Below are 22297 nucleotides of genomic sequence, written 5' to 3' on the forward strand. Positions count from 1 at the left end.
CAGAAAACTCCACAAATATTCTCTACAGATGTTGGTTATGCTTTTTCTGGAAGTATATGTATTATTGATCACAGCTTAATAACCAACTAGATTCAAACAAAAACCTACAAATTTCTCCCTTAAAAGGCCTTGCACAGTGTTGCAATGTCACCTGAGAAACAGGGAAAAAACCTATTTTCTTTCACAATTATGCAAGAGTTCATATAACTTGTGTAAAAGTATGTCCTAATGCTTTGACAAGTAATTTTCCCAAAGAGCAATACTAAATGAATGAAAATATATACAATTCATTTTCAACAAATCGCAGCCCTCATACTCCTTATATTCATAACTGTGGAATTGTATTTTGGCATACATCCTCCAGTGCATATATAACATATCATATTAATGTTGCTCCACCATAAAAGGTAGAATATGCAGGAATCTGCAGATTTCAAAGATTTAAAACCCAAATTAAGTCTTTGCATCTTGAAATACATGTACGTTCCTTTGTATCATATGTTTGTCTTTTAATGTGGCTAAAACCGAAATGAAGTCTCAGTATGGTATGTACATCTTTCATAAGTTTCTGTAGTTCTGGTATTTTACCTACATACGTGTACAAGAATGATTCATCAGTCATTGACTTCCAGTCTGTCTAGTGACGTAATCAAACTACTACAATTACGCTGAATACCATAATATCACAAGTGTGGTGTGTCAATCCAAGTTTCAAGTAACAAATCAAATCACATTATAACAAGTGTAAACACATCAGTAATAGGACACAGAGATTGCCAGTACGTTGACATCTTCAAAATCTATACATGAAATAATGAAAGTCTTACATGCTGGTTTTCCACATTAGACATACAAGCTTCAAGTGTAGCTTGATTTGCATTCTTCTATAGAAATGGTGAAAAAAAATCCTTGCACAGCAGCAAAGCAATACAGCCTGATGAAAGCAGGATTGCTTTGAATGTAGTGTACATTTACAAAGATGACAAAGTATTTACACAAGACATTACTAGTGAACAAAATTTCAGCATCTTTCTTTACCATAAAAAATGACAAACTGTTTTTGAAAACTGGCAATTAAAAGAGGCATACTTTGCTAATACTGGGGTCTGCCAGTTGGTGGGCCCATGGGGGGAGGAGGGGGCTGGGCCCTCATGCTGTAGGCCATGCTTTGGGCTTGGAGAGCACTGAACTGTTGAGGGTTCATTCCCCCAGCTGCAAGAGTGTTGGGGTTGAGTCCTGCTGCCATTAGGCTAGCTGCACCTGCCATCTGTATGTTCTGGTGCAGATGGGGTGCAGAACTCTGCAGCTGCTGCATGGTGCGGATTGCCTCGGCCTGGGCACGGGCAATCTGTTGTTGTTCCTGCATGCCCTGAGGTTTGTCGGCAGTAGCCATGCGGATGGGTGTGTTCATCCTCTGGCCTTGTGCCACTCCAGACATAGCGGCCCTGGCTGGACCAACCCCTGGTGGGGCATTTGCAGGTGGGGCCGGCTGGGCCTGCACTGGTACCTGGCCAGCACCGCCGATGGTACGAAGCAGGCTTGGCCCAGTCTGGATCAGGTTATCAAGTGCTTTCTTCACATTGGGGTTATCGAGGTTGAGGGCGCTGGACGCCACCGCAGGGGCATTCTGGGGAGGGGCTTGTGGCGGTTTGGCCACAGCCATCGGCTGAGGGGATTTGCCCAGCATTTGCTGCGAGTTGGGGGTAGCAAGCAATGGGGTCTTTCCTGAGTGGGAGCTGCTGCCACTGGTGCACGCTGGGCTTGGGAACTCGCAATTGTGGCTGTCTGGGATGACATGGCTGCGAGAGCTGTGGAAACGTTTGTGCGAGAGACACCTGCAGCTATAGATGCTGCAGAGGTATTGTTTCCTATAAGACTGAGAATCTTGGCTTGCAGCGCAGTAGGGTCCTCTCCCTTGGCCTGGGCAGGAGCAGAAGCGGGTGCTAGAACAGTCAAATAAAAAACAAACATTTAAATTGTCATCACATGATTAAAGCATTAAAAAAATAGAATAAGATCCATTTCTTTCAAGCCTATAATGTCTGTGTGTTGTAAAGTAGGAGGAAAATAATATGTACATAAATAATCCTACAAACAAGGATCTTTTTCCAACCATACTGCAGTCAATGTGACAGTGGACAAAGCTCACTGGATAAAGAAGCTAAGGAACATGGCAATCCTGGGTTCACGTGACAGACATGCTGAAACGTGAATGGGATGAGTTGTAAGAATCAAGAACTCAGCAAACACTACTTTAGGATGTACAATTTCAGACATGATACAGATCCGAAGAGTCACCGTAATTTCATTGAAGATCTATCACTTGGTCCCACAAAGACTAGGAAAGATATGTACATTTCCTAACATTGTCTAGTGGAAATTAAATTTGATAGGCCTTACAAGAGATTGCATGCAGGCTTGCTTTCAAAAAAAAAGAAAAAAAGAAAGAAAAAGAGAACATCATGGGGATTTGACCTATTACTTTGTACTTTAAAATAAAAAAAGGATTGGTTCTCTTTGACTGAATTCAATTGAGCCCACTCATTGCATTAATGCCTGTAGAGATCCTTTCTGATGTACACACACACACACACACACACAAATCTTGGCCATAATCTTGCGTGATTGCCTGAGTTTAACACTGATAACTTCAGGATGGACAATTCCCATGTCTTGTTTAATTGAAGGTTTGAATTTCCCTGAAAACTGACTTATCATATCCACACAAGAAAGCCAGCTAGAACTTAATAGTTAAATCAACATTACTTCATGATTGATGGTATATATCAGGAATGCTACTGTCCACAGCATGCATATGAAGAGATCAAGACATTGCAGCCATTCACACAATTATTGTGTGGCAGACTGCTTGCTGCTCCTCAAATAAACCTGCTCTGGAGGTTTCATGGCAGGTGAAATACTCTGCACTGAAGGGATCCTGAGCTGGTTTCATGCTCTCTGCCCCCTTGTTTGAAGGAGGCATCTGGAATGTATGCTAATCTCATTGGAGAAGCAGAATAGAACACATAACAAAATTGGCATGGTACAACACAGCTGACATAGAAGTCTTGCCGTGCTGGGGTTGTTTTGTTTTGTTTTGCTTTTTGGTAATGGTTCCACTCTCAACTTATAACACATCAATTTTTCTCACCTTCGGCCTTCTGTCTTGCAGGGGCACCCTGGTCAAGTGCCATGCGGTCTCGCATCTCCTCAAGGAACTTGATGACGCGGTCAACCTCCGCGAGGGTCAGCTGTCGGCCATCAGCTAAAAGGCTGAATAGCTGGGTCATGGTCAGTTCAGGGGTGCCTGCTTTGGACGTGGCACTAGTCACTGCCAGACCCCGCTTGTCGCGGAGGTCCTGGATGTAGCGCTCAAAGTTTCGTGCCACCAGGTTCAGGGCATCATCTAGAGGCATGTTCCTGTGTTCTAAAGTGTAAAGAAATGTTTGTTTGTTTGACAGTTAGTACAAAAGATCACTGATGACAATCTCCACCTGAAATCAAACAAAAGGTTAAAAAGGCATTTTACCATTTTTCAACACATTACTCTTCACAGACATTTTTTTTTTTTGGTACAAAGAAAAGCACAACAAAAGATATTGCACCCTTGCACAACAGGCAACCATGCACACTGTGATGATTTGGTGAAGACAAATAATGGAATACAATGCATTACCAAAATATCACACATACTGATGTCCATACAGCTTGAAGATTCAACAGAACATATTCAAACACTTTCACACACACACAAATGCAAAATGTTTCAACATAACTTCAAACATTGATTCATAATCATCACTTGCTATCCAAACACCATGCACTCTATGTTCTCAAGTCTCCACATAATGAGAATAGTAAAGGAGCGAATGTCAAAGTACCAGTGATATGATAAAATGTATAAATGCTTTGACAGAAAACAAAAACATCACTTAATAAAGCACACCAGTGGGTAAAGGTTTTATAGTCTCCTCCAATGTCCACACTGAGATTATTTTTTTAATGAACAGCAAATGATAACAAAATCAAGGAAGAAACAAAACATCTTCACACTTTGTTTATGAATTTGTGATAAAAGTAATTTTATTCATACAAAAGAGAGATAGAAGGGCTCAGATTTTCATAACATCACATGACACCATTCCGATGCAGATGATAGAAGTCCATCATCATCAACTTTCCAAGAGAACATAATGCAGTCTAACACCACTCGGGTTCTTGGAAGCTACATTGAAAGTACAAACCCCGAGACCCTGCTCCTAGCTCAAATGGTCACAACATCTAAAACCTTTGTAAATCTTGCACTGCCTTTTGTTTTCCTTGTCTTAGATTTCTTTAAATCATTCCCAGCTACTGCAGCAGAAATTATTTCTCTGTTCTGAAATCAATCTCGAATTCTTCAAGGAGTTTGTTCTTCTTTGTCAGACATTTGATCTGATTTGATGACATGTATGAAGGTAAACACTGAATGTTTGATCTATATCAACAAACTGTGTCCTTCCAGATCTGATGACTTCCCAGACGGATCAACTGCTCTCAAGGTGAAAGTGAATTTTAATAGAATCTATAGACGTTAATCTTAAAGATACACATTCTTCTTCTTTTTTTAACCTCGCCTATACCGGGTAACTGCTGCACAATAATAGAAAGAATATGCGACAGAGATCACATCGATGATTCTTGAGGACTTCTCTTCCACTGTCAGGTCACATCATGAGGTACCTGCTTGAGGAGACTCACATTACTGCAAGGTCAGATACTAGAATCCATGTTTAATACGGTAAATTGTTGGGGTGCAGTGACTACCCCCAGTGATGAGTGTCACATAATATGAGCTACATATTATCTCAGCTCCAACTCACTCAACCAACAAGAGAAATGTGGCCTGTCAATTGCAGGTCCTGTTTACAACACAATTATTGTCGAATCTAAAACGTCTGTCAAGAATAACAGGTTTTTCTTTGTGTGTGTGTGTGTGTGTGTGTGTGTGTGTGTGTGTGTGTGTGAATACTGTCAGCATTTTACCTGTTCATCAATGCTGTGGCATACCATATATACTGTATGTAATCCTATCATAGCAGAACATGTTCATGCAGTGTACCTCTTATCGCTGTGTTCAAAACGTACCGTTGAAACGAAAAGGGTTTGGCTGAAACAAGAAAAATTAGTCGCACCAGATGATGTCATAGTGGGATTCCCCTGTATTTGTACAGATATAACCACTTCAGAGAGTTTATCTGACATCAGTAATGGCTACACAACATGAGAGAGCTGTAATTACTGAATAAATGAAGTAGGGAAAATAAAAACATTAATTCATATTCATAAAGGTGCAGGAAGGACATGAAGGACACACACACAAACAATAAGACAAGCGATACAGGCCTACCCATGTATGCGACTACTGTAAAAGCTGTTACTTTTGTGTACAGATATTTTGAGGCGGCCACGGACATTTTCGCAAGATGTCGTTTTCGCGATTTGACACCAAGGCTATCGTAAGTGCACATAAATGACTGTCTGTTCGCGATGTTTTCATGTGTTGTCAAATTTGTGCTCAGCAGTGATTGGCAAAATTAATGAAAATTATACCCTTGCAAAAATAACAGCTTTTACAGTATTTAATTTCTGCATTGGCCTTTCAGTGTCATTTGCTTCATCTCAAAATATGGCTTCATACTAATTTGTCATTGCGTGTGACTGAAATCTACACATATGCTGACACATATCTTGGCTTTGAGTTATGTTTTTCTTGTTGTTGATTAAAAAAAACCTATGGCCATGGTTTTAGGTACAACAAGTGTCTTCAGCACAACACTATAATGACCGTGTTATATATATATGTGTGTGTGTATGTGTGTGTGTGTGTGTGTGTGTGTGTAATAGAGAGAGAAACTGAACAACAGGCAGACAGTGAAAATATAAAAAGAAGACTTTTAACACACACAATTGTTAGACAGCCTCACACACATACATACATACATACATACAGAAATGTATATTTTGTTTAATTTTGTTCAATTCACACACTCACACCAAGCTGCAGAGTGCAGACACCCAGCAATTTAATATGTATACATATCCATGACATAAATATGTGCAGCCAGTCAATCACTGAAATAGACACAAAAACACATGTGGATACATGAGAAAAATGTATGGACTTTTTCAATGTAAAGAAGTTTCTTGGATGATGACAATTATGAATGAAAAAACAAAGAAAAAAAAGACAAATTTGGTTTTCATTGCTTTATTTTCTTATTTTTATTTGACCCTTTTAACATTATACAGGCAATATCTGCATACAGCAAAACCTAAAGACAAGTCTAGTTTCCCAACAGAATCAACTGCGACTTAAACTTCTTACCTTTCACGTGTACAACTTGCCAACATGAATTCAGCTCAGAATGTAAACTTCTTACCTTCCTTGAGCACCATTTATGTTACAAAAATAAGTCCAGTTTGGAGCTTGAATCAAATTAATTACTACCCATGGTACTTACTTGCTCTGTGAACAATATCCCTTCCAGTGCTTTTTGTCTCATTCATAGATAAAAACAAAGTACTAAGGATGCAAGTCTATCGGCTAACAGACCACAAAGTTCAGCAGTTTTTGCAGTTTCTTTCCTTTTATTCCCCTTATTTTTTTTTACAGTGTGACTGGTTACTTTTTGTGATTTCCCTGTATTTTTTGACCAAATACAGCCAGAAGTCTGTAAAGAGTAATGAAACAAAATGAACACCATCCTTACCTGATCACGATAAAGAATCCTTTAAAGACGATTCTGTATCTGAATGGGGCGCCATATAATCACCGAAACCTTTCACTTGATCCTGGGCTAATATAGGACCAGGCAAGTTCGTGCTGTGAATGTCAATACAACTTACCTTCTTTAGTTTCCTATGCAACAAATACATAGTATTCACACTCTCTTCTGTAAAGGAAGTACCGTAAAGTTCCGTGTATAAGACGCACCCCTACTTTCGGACCTAAAATTAAACAAAAAACAAAAAACACACAAATTTCCACGCAAACATTGTGTGTGTTATACATAGTATTTCAGCTCAAAATTTCCCTAAAATGCAGCATGTATTTGCTTTATTTTTTGTTTCCTTTTAAACTTTTTTTTCACGGTATTCATCGGACATCGGCAAAAAATGGAAGACGCAAAATGCGAGACTTGTTATCGGTACTCACTTGCTATTGTTTTGCCTTTCAATCGTGGTACATGTATCATCAAAGATCGTACTCATGAGTATACGGTACGATCTTTGCATGCTATCGTACATTGATACTACCGTAGACGTGTCTCGCATATTGGCGCATGTCAGAAGCAAAATGTTCATTATGAAAAACATTAACAAGTGTAGCAAAGGGATCGATCGTACGCCGAGACGTACGGTGCATACGGTGCTTAACTCACTGTTGTTTCAGCCGGAGGGATCACCAGTAACACATATGTCTCTTGTACCATGCTTGCATGTACAGTGCTAGCCTTTTGCAAAGGCACGACACGCACACAGAGAGCAATGGACTTGCACACACAGCGCGCAACGGGCAAGCTCACTCCGATCCGATCGCTGTAACTGTACTGTGCACGCTATGCGAGTCCATTGCGAAAGCCTCTACCTTAGCAAAAAGCTAGTGAAGAGCAAACGAACGCCATGGGTATGAATACATGCTTGACACATAGTTCACATCACGATGACATAGGGTCGATCCTACTCTGTATTTTACAGCTTTTGTCTATGGCCAGATTGATACTAGTACATCGATAAGTTTTGCGTCGGTAATTTAGCAATGATACAGAGTACCTGTACATTGCGTATTTGCAGCTACTAGGTTGGCTGTTGGTAGCTTGGTAGACTGATTAGTGATATACATTGGTAGGTACATCATGTATTTAGAGCTGTTGTTTATGGCCAGATTGATACATCGTTACTACACTAGGCCGATGTAAGTTTATCCCGTATTTACAGGTGTTGTGTGTGTCCAGATTGATACATCGCTCATTTATCAGTAAGTTTTAATGATTGCTTACCCTCCGGACGTTGATGGGTGTACATGGCCTCAAGTTGACCTTACAAAATTAGGTGAACGTGACAGATTTTTTTCTGTGATTCGACTGTACCCGTGTATAAGACGCGCCCCCGATTTTTCATATTTTCTGACAAAAAAAAAGTGCGTCTTATACACGGAACTTTACGGTATAGTGTTACAGTAGTAACATACTGTTTCTAGGTCCATAGACCTTCAACATGCCTCAATAGCACACACACATGGCAAAGAAAATAATAAACAACAACAACAAAACATCTGACTGACTCAAACCACTACTCTTCCCACCAAGAAAAATTCAACAATCACCGAATTTATGAAGGAGAAATGAATATGGTTGCCTCATTCCTACCTTGAGGGGTACCATGCAGAATGTTGAGTGTCACAGATCTGTGGAGCTCATGCTGACTGGATACCATGATTGCATAGAGGGCGCCATTCCGCGTAGCTCCATCGAGGACAGCCTGTATGGAAGCCTCGGGGTTAAGGAACATCATATCTGTTGTGACGTTCAATCCCCTCAAACGGCGTTCCACCATTTCAGCATAGCCCCTGCAATCAAGCAGCAATGAGGTATGATTTTAAATTAAAACGTTTCAAATAAATATCACTAAAAACAACGAGCAATGCAACGAAAGTAAAAATTACATACATTACATGTACAACCTACACACACAGATAAACCATTTAAAAGTTTAAAGTCCAGATTTCAAATGCAAGATGTGCATTGCAACAACTACTGCTCATATCGATCCTCTGGGTTGTGTTCTGATTCAAGTGGCATGTTTTTTTTTTCTTTTCTTTTTTCCCCCAAGCTGTTGCCTAGACTTGGTTCGGCACATCACATCATCATCTCGCCATTGACTGCATTTTCTTCTATTCTCTACCAAGTAGAACACTTCAGAGGGGCATTTCATGAATCGTTTTGTCAGATATTTCGTCTGACAAACTGTTAAAAGCTATGGAAATCCATGCATCTGATTGGCAGAGAGCAATTTTGTCGGACAAAATGCTTCATGAAATGCCCCCCAGATCGTCATAGGCTGAAACAAAAATCAGCCAGTCAGAGTGGTATGTGTATGTCTCCTCCTGCAGAAAGGGTCCTTAACTTTGGGGTCTACTTTGACCAGGTTATGAAGATGGATAGGCATGTTTCGAAGGTATGCCAGACTGTTTACTTCCAGCTCCGTAGCATTGCAGCTACGCGGGCCTGGCGGGCTGTGATGTACAGCGCACTCGGTACGTCGTGAACGCGATAGTGGCAACATTTTTTGCGAACAATCGCTGATATTCCACGCATATTTCGCGCATTGTTCGTATTTTTCCCCGTTTCTCATATTTTAAGCGGATGAATTGTACTGTACAAATGCTTGTGAGGATTGTATCGAGTATGTATGTATACATTTTCATGTCATTGTGACTATAATCATTTTGTGCATGTGTGTGCAGTGTCGGAATTTACGGTGCCAGTGCAGTGGCCGTGCCGGCCGCGTATGCGTGTCTGTAGATGTCAGGGTCCCCATCCCCTGGCTGTCTGCACGCGACGCACGCATGAACACATTAGAATGTGTAGAGGCTCAAACACTCGAACTCTGCTCTGTAACGTTGCATCTGACGGCGATGTAGTATTGTTCTGAGTATTTGAGAAAATGAATGCGCTTTTCCAGCAAATGTAGAATTATTAAATGGGTTATCTACAAAATAAATAACTTTTCCACGGATTCTGGTTTGTCTCGTATTCCTGCGGGATACTTTTCTTTACGATGTAAATTCACGGACACGGCCGTGAGTCGTATAATGCCATATCTGTATCATTTTGACATCCATCTGCAATTGTACCAGCCAGTTTCCAGTTGAATGTGCTACAATTGTGCTGTGAAGAGATGCAGATACATACCAGCTGTGCCACGGGACACAAAAAGTCACAAACACCAATGATAAATAAAGCAGTGTTTTGAATATCATGGAATTTCAGTCGTACATTTGTTGATAGAATGTTTTATACCTGTTTCAATTAATAGCACAATACATCAGAATTGCAAGTACACTGGTATCAGAAATGCCATTACAACGCTATAAATACCAGTACTAAGATGGTCATTTTCCCTTGACATCTGTAGTGGAAAGAAAAAGCAAATGTATAAAAATTCTGCATGCATGGAGTTTCATTTCAAGTATGGTACATATTATATATCTATTTGTTTTAGACCTCTGCTTATGAGAACGGCAGCAGGAAGCCTCATCCATTCACTCATTTCATCAAGACTGGATTTCTGTAATGTTCTTTGAGCTGGCCTTCCATCTGCAACCTCAAACAGACTTTAAGCAGTACACAATGCAGTGGCACGCTTGCTCACCAGGCTGAGGAAGTACGATCACATCACCCCCGTCCTGGCTAAGTTGCAGTGGCTTCTGAAGTAGACAATTGATTTCAAGATCCTACTGCCCACTTTTAACGTCATTCATGGACAGACCCGAGGACACATGTCTTTCCTAATCAAGCAGTGTCAGCCTTGTCCTGGCCTTCGTTCATCTGGCCTTACTCTCCAGATGCCCATAACACATCTCACAGGATATGGAGACCGGGCATTTTTCCTCTATTGACACTCACCAATGGAACTCCCATCTTTTCTCTGTGTAGCACTTCAAAGCCTCACTCAAGACTCATATTTTTCACCAGGCATTCAATTACAAACTCTTTTGAAGGAGTCTGCACCTTTGAATGTATCCACAACAGCTATTTTATGGGGCTATACAAATGTTCTGGATCATCACAATAAAGAGAACTATGATTTCACAAAGTAGATGATTTCTAGGTACTAGTGTTCAACCCATTAAGAGAAAGAGAGAACAAGATAATGGCTGGAAATGACTACTTAATTTGTAAATAAATATCAACAAAGAAAATTCACAGACACATTCAAACAGAAGATGGCTGATCACTTAGAGAAAATATCAAGGGACATAAAAACACTTAACGCTATGATCCTCCTTGCAATGGAATGGATGAGTAGCCTAAAACTTCGTTCAAGTCATGGTATGCAGAGCTTGAATTACACCGAGTACATGACGCCAATGGACATGATGCTCAACAACCCTTTTCTGGTAAAAGTAAACAGGAAATTGAATAACTCTGATGACAAAAACAGATTTTTCCCATCTTTTAGTAGATCTGCACAATGAAAAAAAAAAAAATGTTTCTTCCAAAATGTGATCTGGGCCTTGTTGTATGAAGACTTAAAATTGATTATAAAGTTGATTTCAACTGTAAGTCTATGGCAGACTGTGTGGTAAGGAAATTTAAAATCGATTTTATCTTTTGATAAAACGGGGCCCTGAAATATTTATATTATCATGCAGTAAGTATCAAGATATTACATCCTAAAACAACAGTGAAAACTTTTGTTGCCAAGCAAAGAAGCATCAATCTCATCAATGTTGGACAAAAGTCAAAACATTATTTTTTTTGAAGTAAATCAATTTCAGCCTGATGCCCTCCTAACTGGCCCTGAGGATGCCTCCCCTAAAATGTGAGATTCAAGGACAAAGTGGGCATGACTCTAATCAAATGAAATTTGAGACCTGATATCTATGAATGAATGGCATTATTGTAGCATGATGAGCTAAAACTATCATATCTTCCATTCTTGCCCCAGTGGGGTGATGCCTCACCTCTGCTGTTTACTGAGCACCAGAATCTCACAGTCCACCGGCTTGCCCATGGCTGGTGGGAGGTAGTCAGGACCAGCCTGTGGAGCAGGTGCAGCTGCTGCAGGTGCTGGGGCCGCAGGAGGTGGTGCCCGCCGGTCAAAATTATCTCCTCTGTCAGGTCTGTCAACTCGGTCAGGTCTGTCAACTCTGTCAGCTCTGTCGGCTCTGTCGCCCCTGTCCAGGCTGCTCCTATCCCGCGGTAGATACGGGTCACGATACGGGTCCCGCCTGTTGGAGAGACTATGATTGGTGAAGCCACCAGTAGAATAACGTCAGGCACAGTGACGCAAGACAAGGGCATTCTACACCTCAAAATCCTTCTAAACTTCTGGCAGGTAATTTGTTTCACGGGGCACAACAAGCAGACTATTCAACACACAAGTTTTAAGCATGAAAAAAAAACCACATAATATATTATTATTTTATTTCATATGCCAGCAGCTTTTATGCAACATCAAGCACATGCAGGCTTTGAGAGCATAGTCTATATATGGCACACTACATTCTGACATGCTTTATGAAGATATATAGGCACAGAGACAAACATGGGCTTGGAAGAAGTAATCATGCATTACATTGATATCTTTTGTGATAATTTTTAAAAAATTGTTATTCTCTTACACAAATCAAAATGCATTAGCTTCAATTTATGCCACTGCACTACATTCCATCTTGTAGAGACTATGCTTCATTCTTTTTGAAGCAGTACACTTCACAGAAAACCTGAAATCAATTTCCTCCAAAAATTGAACAATACTTTATTGTCTCACCATCCTTGTACAAAAATACAGCAACTTGTTTGATTTACAGTAACTTTTCATGAAAAGTGGAATGTAGTGCAAGCAGAGCACTTCATATTTCAAGAAATTTAGGCTGCACTTCCGCACATGCATAGCAAGGGTTCTTTGAACACAGTGACCAGCAAGTATAGAAGTTGACCACAACTGCTTAACTCACCCATCACCATAGGGATCTCTGTCCCTCTCCTGGAGCCTGTCCCGATCCATGGGCAGCCTGTCCCTCTCCCCAGGTACCCTGTCACGATCTCTATCAACTGAAAGCCTCTCTCTGTCCCCAATTAGTCTGTCTCTCTCCATCCTGTCCCGCTCGCCCCCAAAGCGGTCCCGTTCCCGGTCCCTTTCCCGTTCTCGGTCCCTCTCACGCTCACGTTCTCTCTCATATTCCCTGTAGTATGGGTCGTCCCGGCGATATGGGTCATCACGATAATAGGGGTCGTCCCGGGGATCGCGGAAGTCACGGTCACGCTCGCGCTCGCGCTCTCGGGGAGGGGGAGGGGGCAGACCCCTTTCGTATGGGTCTCGTCTATCATCAGGGTAGCGATCAAAGTCACGTCTGGGGATGAAAAGACATGTAACATCAATGCAATAGCCCTTATCAAACACAACAATTTTCCAAGATGATTACAACAAAGCACCACAGGTGAGAACAACACTATGCCACAGCATACTCCGACCATGCATGTCAGCCAGATGAGATCACTCTAAATGGTAACTTTATTCCCCTACATCACCATGCTGACAGTCTATATGCTGGTGGCGATAGGGTGTCGGCTGACATATAGAAAACTTAAATTAGCTGTGGCTACTTTGTCATCCCACAGACATTTGAAAGCTTTTCTTTACAGAATGCCATCACACATGTAAAAATGATATCATTACGTGTAAGAAATGTGTAAGACAAGCCTCATTGCAGAAGGACAAATAGCTTACTAAGTGAAAACATGGAGTACCCTTCTTTTGGGGGCCACTAAGCAAGTGTCATGCCGACTTCTGGATTTTGTTTGTTTTCTTAAAAATCTGTATAACTCTCATACACATTTCAATAAAAAGTTCCAATGCACCAGAACACGCCATTGAAGGATATTGCATCATGTATAAAAACATGTTTGATACAGGAATTGGAGGCTGCCTGGGAGGAGTAAAAGCTAACTGAAGGTCCACAACATCCTGCAGGTCTTAGAGTCAAGACTTTTGGCTCTATTAAGCATTCATCTCATATTTAAATAAAGGAAACAAACCCTTGTGTTGGTTTTACACATACCTGGGAGGCTCATCCCTGTAGTATTTGTCATAGGGGTCCCTGAACCTCTCATCGTAGCGATCTCGATCTCTGTCACGCATTGGCGAACGCTCTCTCGGTCTAGGTGGGGGATAATCTCTGCCATAGGAGGGGGGTGGTCCGTATGGATCATAGTTTCTGTCATGCAAACACAGGGATAAGATCAAGATGGCACACTGTAGACTCCACACTTTCAGATGCTAAATAATAATTCTTATCAGGGTGTCATTTACCTCTTGCTACAGTGAAAGAGTGATTAGACAAACAACACCTGCAATAGGGCCTACATATTTGAAGATTATTTTTCTTTTCATCATTCAGCAAAACTACAACTCTAAAACTTTTGATAAAAAAAACTGTTCATTAATGTCAATTAGCCTGGAGCACATGTTAATTCAAGACTACAAGTTCTTGTGACTGATTCTATCATCCTCATTTCCTTTGATAGCACTCTGCCATTCTCTACATTACAATAAAATGTTATTGCAAACATACACCAGAATCTTGGTTGGACATCTCAACAGCAACATCCCCCAACAGTAGTTATGACAAAATAAGATTTTCTTCATAAACAATACACCATCAGCATAATCAACCACACTGTTGGATCTGGTCTACAGCATGTGAGGACTGACAAAGTTATTTTCATAAATACCATTGCAGCTGGGGATCAATTGTGATAAAATGCATATTAAGTTGTGAGGAGTTGGAGCAAGCTCTTCTGAAGGATGATAAAATGGGAAGGAACAAACCTGTACTTGTCACGATAGTAGTCATCATATCCAGAGGATCCACCAGGAGGAGGGTCAAAGTTTTCATTTTTCTCTCGCGCCAGCGCTGCTCCCATGGAGTTTGCAACACTGTTAGCGGCGCCTCCTGCGCCACCCGAGGATTTATCCTCACCACCTGGCTTCCTCTTTGCAAGGCTGCATTCTGGAATTATATGATGCCACGATGGTGTCAACGGAGAGAGACAGAATGGGAGGGTGATCTTTGAGATTTGTACGGACACATGGCTCATCATATGGGAATGGCTGTGTTAAAACAACTTATGGGATGGCACTGCGTGTCATGTATGATCAAATACCATCAACCTATTGTCTGTGCTCAGAGAAGTATTGCTCTATTCCCCTTGAATGTAAGTTTCCACTAAAAGATTTTTCTTTCCCTGTTTAATCCATACACTTATGTCAATCTAGCTGGCCTTCGCTTTGCTTTCTGTAACAAATATCATCCTGACATAGTGACAGACAATGTTCATGTTTGCAGTGAATATTACAATCAGATTATGACTTCCTGTTTCAGTCCATTGGAGGAAAGTTTCCAGGTTTCACACATATTCTGCTCATTTCAGTAAAACGATCTTTGCTACAAATCATGTTAAAAATACATAATAATCAAAGTAATTTGCTGGAAAACAGTCACTGTGAAGAAGTTTCTTTTATGCCTTATCCAGGATAGCATCATAAAGATGTCCCTCTAAAATATTTGGAGCAGTCAAATCTGACCAAACAAAGAGGTTCACTACCAATCTTTGCAGATCTATGCATGTCTAAACACGACCTTTAGTGTTCAGCCGCCCACAAAGAAATGTACGAGTAAGTGAGAAGCCACTGACAGCAAAATCTTTATCATCATTCATCATGGTGCCATTGAAAGTACAATATAGCATAATAGCTCTCAGAGCTCTATGTAAAAAGTGTACTTCAATCATCGTCGACATACACAGTAAATACCTATTCTTTTGCCCATAATGGTCTGTCCAGATTCATTGTTGATAGCATCCTGTGCCTCTGCTGGTAAATCATACTGGATAAAGGCAAAGCCTTTTTTCATGAAAACATCTGTAGAAACAGGAGGCATATACAGAAAAAGACAGTTATTCTAGATGATTGACTCATAATTGCAATAAATATGCTTTCAGTTGAACTGTAAGAAAAGAAAAGAAAATGATATGCACATCACAGATGGTTTCTTTGTGTGTTTACCAGAGCAGCAGTAGAAAAAAAAAACAAAAAACACACACACACACATACACACGCACACACAATTTGAAATACTACGTACATTGATGTTATCTTTATAAAACAAGAATTGTCTTCCACAGTGCACTTTTGTACAGAATACTGATTTAATCTCTTCTGACTCATCGATATAGTTGGGAAGTAATTGGTATAAATCCATGAATTAAACCTCAGATGATTTCATCTGACTTCAGACACATGAGGTTGAATATATTCTTAATGTATGCATCAATTTTTAGCTCAAATACAAAGTTGACAAATATATCCTTTTTGAATGACTGCATAAATACTTGAAACACAGTGACAATGGAATCCAGAGGCCCGTTTCATAAAACTTGTCATCAGTGACAAGTTGTCATAGATGTGACAAGCTACGGAAATCCTTGCATCTGATTGGCTGAGAGCAAATTTGTCATAGAAATATGGCAGTAATCACTGATGACAAGTTTTATGAAACGGGCCCCAGGATGCCATTAGTTTCACTTCCATAACAGGCAAGGTAATATGTGAAGATACAGGGCTCAACATAAGCGGGGCCCTGTGGCCTGTTTGGGACACAAAAATTCATTGCCAGGCCACCAAAAGAAAAAGTTAGGGTCGAGCCTTCAGATATATAACTATTTTTTTATTTTTTATTTTTTTGGCTGGGGGGGGGGGGGGGGCAGGTATGAATCATGTTCAGCCCGATATATGACACTAGTCTAGCATAAATTTGTATGTGATGCATCTGTCCCAACATTCACACTGGACCACATGTCACAGAACTGGACTTGTCCCCCCATCCCCCCGAAACAAGTTGGGTAGGGGAACAAAATTTGGAGGGAGAGAGTGACCTTGGATTGTAATTGATAGCTTCCAGCTGTATTCATCAAATGTGTGCATGTGCAAAGTTTGGTGTCATGTAGCAGGCTTGCCCTAACCCTGATTGTCCCAGTGGCAATGGCTTGGAGACCTCGAAATAACAGTGTGGACAATCAGTCATTATCAAGTTAAGATCTTTGGTGGCTGTCCCCATGGGATCTAGTGTGAACACACACACAGGGGGAAATCTTATTCTAAGAAAACAATGTACACTGTACTATAACTTTGTTTTTTAGTCATACAGCGGGCACTACAATCCATCACAATCAGGGTCACGACACGAACAAATATACCAGTACCACTACCACGGTACTCCTAAAACTAGATTTTGCACTAGATTGCGCTTTGCATCCAGTGAAAAGGTGCTCTATAAATGTCTACAATTATTATTTAGCACTTACCTGATATCTTGCCATATTTTGCGAAACGCTCTCTGAGCTCTTCTTTATCCATTTGGTCTGTGGGCAAATTAGCCACGAAGACACGGGAGCCGAGGTTGATTTTTATGTCATCAGCCATCTTGTTTGAATTGTATATCTGTTGACGAGCAGAGAGAAAGACAATATATATCACAACTACAGTCAAACCTGTCTATAGCAGCCACCCAAGGGAGACAGAAAAAGTGGCCGTTATAAACAGGTGGCTGCTATAGACAGGTTATCCAACTTTGTGTGCATTGCTATACATGTACACGTATCATTGTCATATACATCTGTAAGTACTTACATTTAAGCGTATAGATACATGTGTGTATGCACACCGTCACATGTGTTTCATGCATTAAACAATGCCGGTGTTTATGAAATTGTTGCACAGTAGCATGTGTAAAGTCATTACAAAAGCTTACCACTAGTACATTATCATGACTGAATGAGTGCTGAAAGAAGCAGTGGCAATCACTGAACGTTGCCCATGAATGATTGGCACGGCTAAAAAGCAGTAAAACATGCTGAACTATCAGCTTGGCTACGGCTCCATCGGGTCTGTGGCCACTATAGACAGGTTAATATCTACTGCGGGAAACAAAATTTTGTAGCTGCTGGCCACGTTAGACAGGTGGTCGCTATGCACAGGGTCTATAACAGGGCTTTTCTCTCAGGGGGGGGGGGGGGGATTTTTCAGTGGCCGCTAGAAAATAGACAGGTGGCCCCTAAGGCAGGTTTGACTGTATTTCAACACCTTTGATGTGACAACTTTCATATGGCAGGTAATCATTGCTACAAACGCTGCAACATGTTTGCAAGATAGTGTACATTGTACATGTACTACTATTTCAAACCTGGCGTTCATATGATCCCGAAGCGGGGAGAGAGGGAGAGATCTAATCTTTTTTACGATCGACCGTCCACATGTGTCTTGAAATCCCCCGCTGAACGGGGGACAAATCACGACTGGTGGTTTCAGCTGTGTCGTAGGTTATTCGCCACCACATTTTGAGCATTCACACTTCCGAAGAAAACAGCTGCGTGCTCTGTCCCCCACCAGAATTGTTGCCGGACTCGACAAGCTTTCCGGGGAGCGAGGAATCTCCCATTGAACGTCCACACGATGGGATTGCCGGGGGATGTCCTGGCAAACGGGAGATTCCCCTCGAAGCGGGGGATCGTCTGAACGCAGGGTAAGTAACTTTTCCCTACTCGTACTCCCCGTCTGCTGCATTGCCCTGGGCCACGTATGGGCCACCCACCGTGCAATAGGACCATATGTACAGGTTGTAGGTACGCTAAAGGGGCACAATTTGCACAATCATCTGCTCTTTATGCCAACCTCAATACGACTGTGAATTATTGTTAAATCACATCCAAAACATTCATAAATTTGGGGACATTGGACAAACTCAGCAATTTTCCTGTTAAAGTCTTTTAATGGAAAATTGCTCCGTTCTCAAGAGCAGTTCACAGATGCTTGGAGTGTGGTTGCTACTCAGCGAATCAGTATCCCATTATTAAAGCATAGCAGCCATCCAGTGCCACCAGCATGTGCTCACAAATTCTGCACTCACATACTAGGTACAAGAATGTATGTCATGCGATTGAATAGCGAGCGACTACTGCAGTACATGTACTGGTAGTTTCACTATTCTGATACAAAGTTGAATTGTTATGAAATATCAATCATGACATAAGCTGAAACATGTGAGAATGAAATTCTGTGGCCAAAAAATATCTCAGAATTTAGAGGTTGAAATTTTGAGTGGCCTGTGCATGTTTCACGTCTTTGTTCAGACAACTTGGCTGCATACTTTCACCTTCATTTTCAACAATCAAAGGTGTGTGGAAGTTTTGCATTGTTGCTGCGATTTGTAAGAATAACATTATGATGTGTTAATGAAAGCTGAAATTCATCATTTAGGCCTATACCCAGAAAATAATAGCACTAACACGATGATCTAGAATTTAGAGTAAACTGATGAAGTGATGTCACATAAACGCCGTCCCTGTAAAGCTGTAAAAAAATGTGTACTTTGCAGTGCTAGCAATGCATCACTTGTCCTCTGAGGGAGGGCGTCCTTCAGTTACTGAGGACAGTGCCGTACAAGTGTATATAAAGAGTCAGGACAACTGCTAAATCAGTCACCATGTCATTTACTCAGCGTATGTTAATTGTATTAACCATTTCTTTGGAGAGGGTTGGCATGTATGCGCAGACATCTTCTCATATTATGAACAAGCCAAATAAAATCTAATACCGTTACTGTGCCATGTTGTAGTTTAGAATAGTGAGTGCACATTGAAATGACAAGGCTCCACAAAATCTAGACAGAAAGACCCATCTGTCTTGAGGAGTCTTTTACTTTTTTCATGACATTATCGCTTTCCTACGGTAAAGGAAGGGATCCGTGAAGCCAGACACAGTCTCCATGGAACATTTCCCCGACAACCATATAGACAGATCTTTCAGTCAACACGAAATCATGACTTCTCTAGTCTTAAGTTAAAGTTACTAAGTTTGTATGGGACTAGATGGCAGATATTCACTTACTTCCGCCAAGGAAGGAGGTTATGTTTTCGTTACCGTTGGTTTGTTCGTTCGTTGGTTTGTTCGTTTGTCCGTGTGCAAAATAACTCAAAAAGTAGTTAACGGATTTGGATGAAACTTGCAGACAAGGTTTAGAATGACACTAGCCCGACCAGACGCTGTAAGTACGCTGTGTCGCTACATACCTACGTACAGCGACTGGGCTGTGTATAGTTAGAATGACACAAAAAGTAATTGCAAACGATTAAATTTGGGCAGTGATCCCAGAATTTTGGGGGAATTTATGAAGGATTTTTGACATTTTGGCAGGTAGGGTCAATGAACTTGGGAGTTCAGGCTGCGCATATTTCAGGTTCACATGCGCGCACTATAAGGCGTGCTCTAGTTTCTGCTAGAGCGAGGTGCGCCTTGCAGCTGAGGCTTTATGACGTAGCAAAGGCTTCTATATTGGGAAATCGGGCGACTTTCAGCACACAGTGCTATAAGTACGTATACGTATGGGTGGAATCACTGATATCTCTATGGAAGAACAAGATCAGTGGTGGAAATGAGCTGTCTGCTTGGCGGAGGTCTGCGCTGTTTACTATAGGCCCTAGACAGTATTGGCTTGCACTGTTGTGTTGGCCGGGTTCATATTTACCCATAATCATACGTTTTTGTGCGAGGATACATGTAGATCGTGCACAGTGACATGTCACATGGTATAGTAGCCCAACCAGACGCTGTAAGTATGCCGTGCGAATACAACGACGTACCTACGTACAGCGACTAGGCTGTGTATTGTTCAGTCCGGGAAACCCGCTCATGAGGACTGCCCCGCCTCATGAGGACCCCCTGTACGCCTCATGAGGCCCCCGGGGGAGGGCCTCACCGTGCGCAAGCTCGCTCTGAAAATCTCACAGCTTGCGCGCTGTCTGCATGTGCTAATGGGTATGGGGATGCGTGATGTGATGTGACGTCTCGTCGCGGGATTCCAGAAAAAGCGCCCAAAGTTTAGCGGACGGCGGAATTGACGAAGAAAGTGAGCCCATCATACCTACAAAGTGATTAGACTAACAAACTGGAGTACCCACCTACTCTATCAGTGTGGAATAGCAATTTGGAATATAAGAACAAGATCAGGTTAGTACTGATTTTATTTTTCTCGTTACGAATTTGTGTCAAAAGATGTCAGACTTCAGCTTCACGAGGCTGATTCGCGCGCAGAGAGGTGAGAGCCGCAGAAAAAAGCACCGAAAATATTCAGTCGGATCAGGCCGCTAGGTGCGGCAGTCTTGCATTGTGCGAACACGCTGGCGCCCGTGTTTTGATGGGTGCTCTGCATCGGTTGATTAAAACTCGATTTTTGAAGAAAAAAAAACAGACAGGATTTTTTTCTTTTCATCATGGATAGTGGACATGTGTGTGTAACAAAAAATCACCGTAAGAAGTTGCGACAATTTATACGTCAGATGTGAGATGAATAAGAAGTGAATAGGGGTCCTCTTGAGGCCCTCCTCCGGGGGCCTCATGAGGCGGGGCAGTCCTCGTACGGGGGAGCAGTACAGTCCTCATGAGCGGGTTTCCCGGACTGTAGTTTTGTAATGGTATACAACGTATAGTATACGGTTAGACTCCATAATCTAGACGATTAGTTCTCTCCTCTACACAACTGATGGGAACCACCGTAGCACACAATTACAACCTCCCTGATTAGGAGAAGGGACGTAAATATGGCATAGAAGCAGGCCCCTGCTAATTACTAGTAATACATGCTACTAAATCTACAGTAACAATCAACACTCACACGCACACTACACTAGGTCTAGTCACAGTCACACTGTCACACTCGCAGACTCTGCTGACTCGTGAGTGGTACAGCAATGTCAATGACCAATGAATGTAATTGCGTACATGTAACATGAAAAATTCTGTCCATTTGAGCAATAATACACAGCTAAGTATTGACTGAAAATATACATTTACAACACGGCATTATGAACACTGAACGAAGTCATCATTCTATAGTACTTCTTGCAGTAATTTCTCATACCTTGTTTCCTCTTTCTTGGTCAAGGTAGTAGCGGTAGACAATGTATTCTAGTGTACAGTGTGTGAGAGACGCTTGATTGCGTGCGTGTGTGTGGTACGTATGCGCACATGTCCCTGTGCATACAGATCGCGGTTACTGTACATCACACATGACATGCAAGGAAGGCACAGGCGAGCGAGCAGCAGGTGAGCCCACGCGCATGGCCACCTGCTAGTCTTTGCATAAAACCATTGAATGAATATGTGATAAATATATAAATTAAAAGATATATATTTGTTTCGGTGTATCTGTTTAATTTTGTTTGTAAAGATGCCGTAATTTTATGTATTGTCAACATAAGTAAAAAAAAAAACAAACGTGAATTTTTCTTGGCAACACTGTGGATCATCTCGTACATGGCTGACGTCTGGCAACCCAGAAGAAAGTCTAGAAGATCCACTTATACTAGTAGTACCACGGTATCTAAAAAGTAAAATCTGTGTACTCAGTAACCGATCGTTTCAGAGTACTAGTACTAGCAACTTCTCCAAAGTATACTCTGCTCCAAAGTAC

At 41.4% G+C, this 22297-nt stretch overlaps 1 protein-coding gene across 1 annotated transcript; it reads right to left on the reverse strand.

Annotated features, from left to right (window-relative positions):
- Positions 1–231: 231 nt before the first annotated feature.
- LOC139744919 (uncharacterized) lies at positions 232–21767 on the reverse strand. Its single transcript, XM_071655334.1, has 11 exons — positions 21746–21767; positions 17136–17271; positions 15586–15693; positions 14602–14782; positions 13832–13987; positions 12728–13123; positions 11732–12010; positions 8412–8611; positions 3152–3427; positions 1723–1943; positions 232–1690 (listed from the first exon to the last, which is right to left on the reverse strand). The coding sequence occupies exons 2-11, from the start codon at positions 17251–17253 to the stop codon at positions 1094–1096; spliced, it is 2532 nt and encodes an 843-aa protein (XP_071511435.1). The 5' UTR covers positions 17254–17271; positions 21746–21767; the 3' UTR covers positions 232–1093.
- Between the last annotated feature and the right edge of the window lie 530 nt (positions 21768–22297).

This window comes from Diadema antillarum, unplaced genomic scaffold (assembly GCF_040938485.1).
Source record: "Diadema antillarum isolate AM-2024a unplaced genomic scaffold, OU_Dant_1.0 seq00001221_RagTag, whole genome shotgun sequence".
Classification (NCBI taxonomy): Eukaryota; Metazoa; Echinodermata; class Echinoidea; order Diadematoida; family Diadematidae; genus Diadema; species Diadema antillarum.

Excerpts from the sequence above, each read along its gene's own strand:
- LOC139744919 (XM_071655334.1), bottom strand. The coding sequence starts at position 17,253 with ATGGCTGATGACATAAAAATCAACCTCGGCTCCCGTGTCTTCGTGGCT. Across the intron at positions 14,783-15,585 it reads CATTATGGGCAAAAGAATAG|AATGCAGCCTTGCAAAGAGG; the intron begins GTATTTACTGTG and ends ATATAATTCCAG. Across the intron at positions 1,944-3,151 it reads TGCAAGACAGAAGGCCGAAG|CACCCGCTTCTGCTCCTGCC; the intron begins GTGAGAAAAATT and ends TGACTGTTCTAG.